The sequence below is a fragment of the Medicago sativa genome, chromosome 6 (assembly GCF_051527215.1).
Source record: "Medicago sativa cultivar Bolivia chromosome 6, Bolivia_mono, whole genome shotgun sequence".
In the NCBI taxonomy this organism is placed as follows: Eukaryota; Viridiplantae; Streptophyta; class Magnoliopsida; order Fabales; family Fabaceae; genus Medicago; species Medicago sativa.
In genome coordinates, this window is record NC_140754.1 from 72,902,577 (window position 1) to 72,910,954 (window position 8,378).

Sequence of the window (8,378 nt, forward strand, 5' to 3'; positions counted from 1 at the left end):
GCCATGGCGAGTGATGTTTTCTTCACCATTAAGATTCTGCCACGTCACCTTTGGAGGGTCAAACCGCCCTTACTCGCAACGGCGAGTAGCTCTGCTCGCCTCGCGAGCAAGAGGGTGCTTACGGCTTTTGGCTTGAATTGATGCTCGCCACTGCGAGCGGCTGTGCTCGCCTCGCGAGCAATGTAGCACATTCGGCCATTTTGCATTTTTCTTTGGTTTTCCATCTTTTCTTAGTGTCTTGAGGTCAAATCCTGCGAAATTGGGTAAAGTAAGGCAATTAAAGCGTAATAAGGCAATTATCACGTTTATCTCGGCTTTTCCCTAAATAACTTGCAAAACAAGTAACAAAAGTGCTTAAAATATAACATGAAAGTATCACTTCCTAGCACTTATCAGAATGTCAAGTTTATTATGAGGTGAGTTCCATAGATAGTTTTCCCACCCATTGGGATTATGTTTATGCCATTTATGAATAATAAGAAAACAATGAACATTCTAGGATTATGTAAGATGCTAGTTGCCCCTTTTTCTTGCTATGCATACTAAACATGTCTATACTTGCCAAATGAATGTTTTAAAAGTTTCCTATGATCAAATATGTTCTAAAACACTTAGGGACACTTGGTTTGAGGTTTTTAGGTCAAAAATACCATTTTTAGGGGTTCTGGACTGTCATAACTCACCACAGCGAGCTATTACTAGCCACAACGAGTTAGAAGGCCGAACAGGGGGTCCTGCTAGCCTCCTACTCACCATGGCGAGAAGCTGCTCACCTCCCCCATGAACTTACTCGCCTAGGCGAGCAAATGGTGCATTCTGCACTGTTTGCTCGTTCAGGCAGATTTTGGCAGTTTTCGCGAGGGATTTTCTTATGCAGTCTTTTATGAAAGTTAACCCCTCAAACCAAGGTCCTAAATGATGATCAATGAAAGCAAGAATTATGATGAAATGAAGTAAGAATTAAGCGTGTTAGTAAGGCATGACATATGAGAGAACAAGTCATGAATCGGGTAGCAAGTTATCCATAAGCAAGGGAAAACTAGAGCCTCGACATAGTCGTCGAGAACTAGCTAGTTAGCAAGAATTCCTAGAATGATAAGACGCGAAGTTATTCTCTTCGCACATGATTAAGAATAAGATAGCAAACATGTTATGTTGTGGTTTGATTAATCAATCTCTCCACCATGTTTAAGAAGTACAAGCATGAACAAGTAAGACTTTACCGCTAATCGGATCGATCAAGGTTCCGAGGTAAAATAGGTAAGCATGAATAGGTTAATCCTATATGAATGACAAGACCATGACATGAATAAGTAGGTGGCATGTCTCTTGCAATCCATGAAGGTATGGATTCAAGGGGTTCTCATCATGAGAACGATTCAAGCCGTAAGGGACCTGCATGTCACCGAAAACGGAAGACTAAGTTTATAACCGCATGTCGGTGTTCGTGTCTCTTGTTATCCATGAAGGTATGGATACAAGAGGTTCTCGACTCAAGGGGAAAGATTCAAGCCGTAAGGGACCCGCACAACACCGAGGGAGTCCGATGTACGTACATCGGTCATGATGGGATTGTTCTCGGGGTTACTCCACCCGGGGCTCTCCGTAAAATGAACCAAGATAATGATTGTTTGTTCAACGCTAACATAATAATGAATGAACTTATGTACGCCCATGCATGTTATGTTTATGATTAGGTTCATGTTTATGCAAGAATGAAGCCATGCACGTTTAAGTTTAAGAACAAGAGCACTAGATGCTATATGACAAGTGCAAGGCATGGAATAGAACAAGTAAAGAACATGATACCGATGACGATCTTAGGTTTCCCCTAATCGTCCGGTTTAGAATCGTGCCATGATTATGATATGTTTAGGCCTTGGTACGTAGAGCGTATTCTTGGCAATGCGGTTCTAGGTTCCCCCTCGACCGCCATGACACGTATAGGAAGTGAAGCCTATAACAAGTGAGATGAGCCTATGACGGGTCTAGCATGCACTACCGTCTAGGAAAACATGACCACACACGTATAATCAACCGTCAGGTTGTATTATAGACACGTGGTGACCGTAGGTTTTCCCTGAGGTTACCTATAGCCTAGGATTTAGGGGAACTCACTGAGACATTATGTCTCATCCCAATCCTTATTTGTTTCAGATATCAGGATGGACGTTAAGGTAGTAGCCGGATGGATTTTTCAGCAAGAGCTCGTTCGTACAAGAAGCATGAAGAATATGGATCTCAAAGATGTATTTTTTTTTTAATTAGATAAGATAAGATGTATTGATGATGTACGAACGCGTTTTGTTGTATATAAATTCATTCGAAGTTTTTATGTTGTATATTTTAATGTATCCAGTACTAAATTCAACGCACGTGCTAGACTTTCTAGATACGTCTAGTATGGGTGTTACAATGCACTCTTCCCTTATTTGACTTCACCATTTGTAAGTGTTTCAATGAGATTAGGTTTTAACTACAAAACATTTCTTTCTAACTTTATATAGAGACTTCATATTAATAGGGAGTCATGATATCATGTTTTGATAAGCTTATTGCATTGTTATGAACTCTAAATCTTAGGAGTAATGATATCATGTTTGGAGCAAATTTGAGCTATATTCCATAGCAGTCACTGAACCCTTTAACTTGTGGATGTAATGCGTCATAGCATGTGGTTGCTGCTCCGTGCGATGAAAGGAATTAGACAGGGCATAAAAGTATATGGTCAGGAGCATAAGGCAGGCTTTCTAGCTTTGAATTTATTTGAAATTATGAGAAAGAAGTACTTCACAAGTCAATCAAAGAACTAATTACATAACTGTTATTAGTGAACTAAGATTAATATGAATTGGTATCAAAAGTGGATTAGAGGCTTAAGTTGGGAGTATTACATTTAATTTCATAATTATTGGATTGAATCTTTAATTTGGATAGAATATGGGAAGACCTGATATTGTAATTCTCAACTGTGTATTATTTTCTCTTGTTTCTTGGACACTTTGTGTTTCAAACGAGTCTTATTAATATTATTTTGCCGTTTAAAAAAGAGATAAACAACATATTTGAAAGAAAGATCGAAGACATTACTCAAAAATAGCAATTACAATGGTCTGTTAAGTAACAAAAGACTTCTGATTCCGCCATTGAAGAAAACGTGTGAGTCTCATGCTAGGTTGTTCTTGTTATCCACTTGGATCATATAGTAATGAGAACATGCCAGTTCACTAACTAATAACTAATCTAGTATCTACTAACTACTCCAAATATACATACAATAAAGAAAATCCATATTTCTATAAACTAATTCCAAAACTCTGTTAAATCTACATATTGCAAAGTAAAATGGAAATGAAAAAAGTCTAAATTCAAAATCCTGCATTCTCCATTGATAAGCACTCAATAAATTGTGCATTGGTTGCAGATTAGATATATGATAATTTTAAATGTGACAATGTTTCATGTCCATCTAATAAAGCTCTTGATCTCCCTTAACATTACACTTTATATCCTCAATTTTTTCTTCAGATTCTCTCTCTCTCTCTCTATCGCAATCTATTTTAACCAAATTTCTGCTAAAAGACTTTGATTTGTTTGAGGAATTGGATATATTTGCAACATTTGATTCCAGCGGAGAAGCCTCGGGAATGGAGTCATTGAATGGTTCAAAGTTTTAAAGAATACTATGTACAAATTCTCAGCACCAATACATGTATAATAGTCCCACATCGATGGTTTTGAAAAACAAGAGGGAGATTTACCTATAAAACACCCTTGTATACATGTGGGTTAAGTAATTCACACTGTGCTGTTCACTCAATTGATTAAACGGTTCATTAGTAACAATTTTTGGTGCATTAGTTTATGTGTAATATGGCTATGGGAGAAATTGATGTTATTAATAAATTTTTGCTATGCCATTTTACTCAAAAATCAATGTACCAAAATAATAGAGTTCTAAGTTATATTTTATTTTCCTTCAAAAAAAGGTTATATTTTACTTTTCCTTTACTGATGAATAGGATTGGTGGTAATTGTCAACAAATTTTATCCACAAATTCTAGTCACAGTTTTTAAAATTACCGAATAGAATTGCTATGCTAGTTTTTCGTGTGTGATTTTCTCTACCTTTTCTTATTGTCATTTTGTCAATCTACCAAAAAAAAAAAAATAAACGGTTGTAATCAAATAGAAGTGATATTTGATTGTAAACTAAATTTTGTCTTAACCAAATAAAATGAATCCATTGTATCGGTCATGAGTATACATTTCAATCCATTTCAAGATAGAATCAAGTCCAAGTTGACTGTTTCTATTGTTTGTTCCTATTTGATAATGGTAACAAGATTAATTTTTGGCATAACTACTGACTTTCTATTTTTTTTTGAACAAGCCAAAATGAGATATATTAACAAAAAGTTTTGGTCCCTAGCACAAGGAGTGCCAAAGGAAACAAAACAAGGTTACAAAAGTATCCAACAGAACCAAAATGACAACAAAGAAAAATCAGCCAATCCCTAAACAAGCAAAGGGGCGCTGCCACCACAAATGAATACCAAATGGGAAGCACACATTATTTGCTTTCAACCAATTTAGAGAAGTAATCTTCACCTTCTCTAGAAGTTGCTCATATGTTTTTGTTGTATTGGTAAAGTGTCTATGGTTTCTTTCATTCCAAAGAACCCAAATACCACAAAGCCAAATCAAGTGAAGAAAAGACCTTCTAGGAGCATAATCACCTGAAGAGTAAACAAACTGATAAAAATGATCCGATACATATTGAGGATCCACAGAAAACACACCAATCCAAGATTTAATTTGTTGCCAAAGATCACCAAAAATAGGACAATGAATGATTAAGTGTTCAATTGATTCATTTTGGCCACATCCTGAAACACAATATTTAGAGTCATTAGTAATAACACCTCTTCGCACCAAGTTATCCTTTGTTGGCCATCTATTGCGAAGGAGGCGCCACGCACATAAAGAAACCTTCAAAGGAGCACTTTTATGCCAAGGAGCATCCGAAACTGCGTCGTGAAAATGCATCTCTTGTCTTGTGAGCATTTGATATACACCACGGACGGTGTACCCTTCGATAATGTTGTGCCGCCAAAGCCAGACATCTGAATCATTACCCTGTAAGGTAACATTAGTAAGCAAATTCCTAATTTCCACTACCGATTCCTCCTCCCAGGCAAACAAACGACGCCTCCACCTCCAAGCCTCCCCATCTTCCCCCCAACCTAAAGCATACATCTCTCCAACCGACAAGTCCTTATGAATTGATAAATCATACAACCTCCTAAATCTAGTCAAAAACGGCACAGTTCCTACCCAACAATCTGACCAAAAGGAAGTATTTAAGCCATTACCTAAACGTTTTAAGATACTCTCTTCAAACCAACTACCACCCTTCACACCTAATCCATTTTGAATTTTACAAATTTCCTTCCACCAAGCTGAACCCGTGTTACTTCCCTCCCTCAACCGGCCTCTATGTTCCCCATACCGAGAGGACAAGACCTTAAACCACAGACCCTCCCTACCGCCAGCACCATTTACCAAGAAGAGCAATATTGAACTCATGTAAACTCCTTACCCCCAAACCTCCAACCCCCTTACTCATGCAAATAGTATTCCAGTCTACCCAAGCAATTTTTCTATGATCCTCACTCCCACCCCAAAAAAATTTAATTAAAATAGATTCAATGGAAGAAATGATACCTGCGGGAGCTCTGAAAAAAGAAAGGGCGTAGATAGGTAGTGAAGACAGGACAGACTTAAGGAGAGTCAAGCGGCCACCATAAGACAAGTTACGACTTTTCCATTTCGACAGTCTAGATTTTAAACGCTCAATAACCGGTTCCCAAAAACACAAGCGTCTAGCATCACCACCAATGGGAAGTCCCAGATATAAAAAAGGAATCTTACCAATTTTACAAGACAAAATGGAGGCGGCTTCATGTAACCAAGAATCAGTAATGTTAATACCAACCAACAAACTCTTTTGATAATTAACCTTCAAGCCAGACATATTTTCAAAGATAACCAGAATTGCTCTTAGCGCGCGAACATTTGCCCAACTCTTAACACCTAACAGTAGTGTGTCATCCGCGAATTGCAAGTGAGAAACTATGGTGGGGGTGTGAGTTCCTATGGAGTAACCGGTAAACAAATTTAAATTTACTGCTGATGACATTAAAACATTCAAACCTTCAGCTGCTAAAAGGAAAAGAAAAGGCGAAAGTGGGTCGCCTTGACGCAATCCCTTTTGCATTTGAAACTCATGAGTAGGGCTGCCATTGACCAGCACCGAAGCACTTGCGGATCTGACACATTCCTTCATCCACTTGCGCCACAACATCGGAAACACCATTTTCCCCAAAACATCATTGAGATAACCCCAATCAACTGAGTCGAACGCTTTTTCAAAGTCTACTTTAAACAAAATTAAATCTTTTTTCATCTTACGAGCTTCATCCACCACCTCATTAGCTACCAAAATACCATCAAGAATTTGACGATCTTTCACAAAAGCTGACTGTGTTTCTGAGATTAATGATCCCATTACCTGACGCAAACGGTTTCCCAACAGCTTCGCTAAGATTTTATATAAGCAACCAACCAGAGCAATGGGGCGGAAATCATTTAGACGATGAGGGTTGTCAATCTTTGGAATAAGAGAAATAAAAGTGCTATTTATACCTTTTGAAAGACGACCGTTACGATGAAATTCCGACACAAACCGCATGAAGTCATCTGTTAACTCCGGCCAAAAATCTTTAATAAAACCCAAAGGAATGCCGTCCGGACCCGGACTCTTGTAGCCGTCACAATCCCACACTGCAGACTTGACTTCGGGTTCAGTAAACGGGCGAATGAGGGAATTTCCTTCCAAAACAGATAATCTTTGAAACCGCATATCATCCACTCTAGGCCTGTTAATATCATGCGTCTGATAGTGTTGTTGAAAGTGATTGAAAACTGCTGTCCTTACTTCGGAAACTCCCTCTACAACATTTCCATTCACTAAAATAGAAGAGATAACATTTCTTCGACGTCTGCCAGACATAATGGCATGAAAATATTTAGAGTTCGCATCTCCTTCCCTAAGCCATAATAAGCGAGATTGTTGCCAAGAAATACTAGCATTTGCCCTGGATAAAGAGTGAAGATCAGATGACATCTCATGTAAATCCTCTATATCCTCCTCAGACAGCTCATCAACGGTGCCCTTAGCCTCCAAAACATCAATTTGATTTTTTAGATAGAGAATCTTGCCTGGCAGATTATGAGAGTGGGTTAAATGCCATTCCTTGAGAGCCATTTTGATATGTTTCAATTTTTCCTTTAGAACAAAGCCCCCCCATCCATGCAGTTGTAAAGCTTGAAGTTTCGAACGGACAAAAAGCTTATAACCAGGGAACTTGGACCAGCACTTCAACAAGCGCACTGGCTTTGGCCCCCAGTTTTGCCCATCAACAGATAAAACTAATGGGCAATGATCTGACAATCCGCGCAAGCAAGCAACCTGCAGACAATTTGGCCACCTACTGCACCACTCTTCTGATAATAAAATACGATCAATACGACTCATAGAAGTACCATCTCCCTTGTACCAAGTAAAGCTTCTGCCTTGAAGTGGAAGATCCACTAGCACATTAAAATCAATAAAGCAATTGAAGGGGTCGCAATCTGATACTCCTCTCGATTTTCTTTCTTCCATACTCCTGCAGCATTAAAATCACCGCAAAGACAAATATTATTCCCCACCAAACCTTGAAGTTGCTCAGTCAGAGAATTCCACAAAAGCTGCTTTGCCCCATTATCGCAAGGTGCGTAAACATTGAACAAGTAAAACTCATCATTAGTGTCAGTGAAACAACCGTGAATTATTAATACATGATCCAAACTGAACGAAGACCACACAACCACAGAAGAAGAATCCCACATGGTTAATAAACCCCCTGACGCCCCCACTGCCGGACGGTAAGAATAAGATTGAGTCACCGAACCCCACAGTGATGCACAAAGGCCGTCAATAACATATAATTTTGTCTCTTGGATGCAAACGATAGAAGGATTCTTTTCCTTAATTAAATTACGCACTTCTGGTCTTTTAGCAAAACCTCCCAGCCCCCTAACATTCCATGAAAGAATCTTCATCACTAACAGCTCCTCCCCTTTTCAAAACCGTCCCCACAATCACCCATTAAGAGACCCATCCACTGCCTTCTGCACTCTCTTTTTAATAATTTTCCCACCTCTTGACAACACATGAAACTGGTTAGCTTTGTCTTTATACAGATTGACCCCTAAAGACTTACCGAAACAATTAATATCCTCGTAGACATCCTCATCCTTACCCCGCAACA

General features: G+C 38.7%; 2 protein-coding genes across 2 annotated transcripts; both read right to left on the minus strand.

The window, feature by feature from the left end:
* Positions 1-4,506: 4,506 nt before the first annotated feature.
* LOC146916727 (uncharacterized) lies at positions 4,507-5,049 on the minus strand. The gene has a single exon (XM_085721718.1). It carries the CDS (start codon positions 5,047-5,049, stop codon positions 4,507-4,509), a length of 543 nt encoding a protein of 180 aa, XP_085577844.1.
* Positions 5,050-7,656: 2,607 nt separating this feature from the next.
* LOC146916728 (DNA-(apurinic or apyrimidinic site) endonuclease, chloroplastic-like) lies at positions 7,657-8,169 on the minus strand. The gene has a single exon (XM_085721719.1). It carries the CDS (start codon positions 8,167-8,169, stop codon positions 7,657-7,659), a length of 513 nt encoding a protein of 170 aa, XP_085577845.1.
* Positions 8,170-8,378: the final 209 nt, after the last annotated feature.

Excerpts from the sequence above, each read along its gene's own strand:
- LOC146916727 (XM_085721718.1), bottom strand. The coding sequence starts at position 5,049 with ATGCATTTTCACGACGCAGTTTCGGATGCTCCTTGGCATAAAAGTGCT.
- LOC146916728 (XM_085721719.1), bottom strand. The coding sequence starts at position 8,169 with ATGAAGATTCTTTCATGGAATGTTAGGGGGCTGGGAGGTTTTGCTAAA.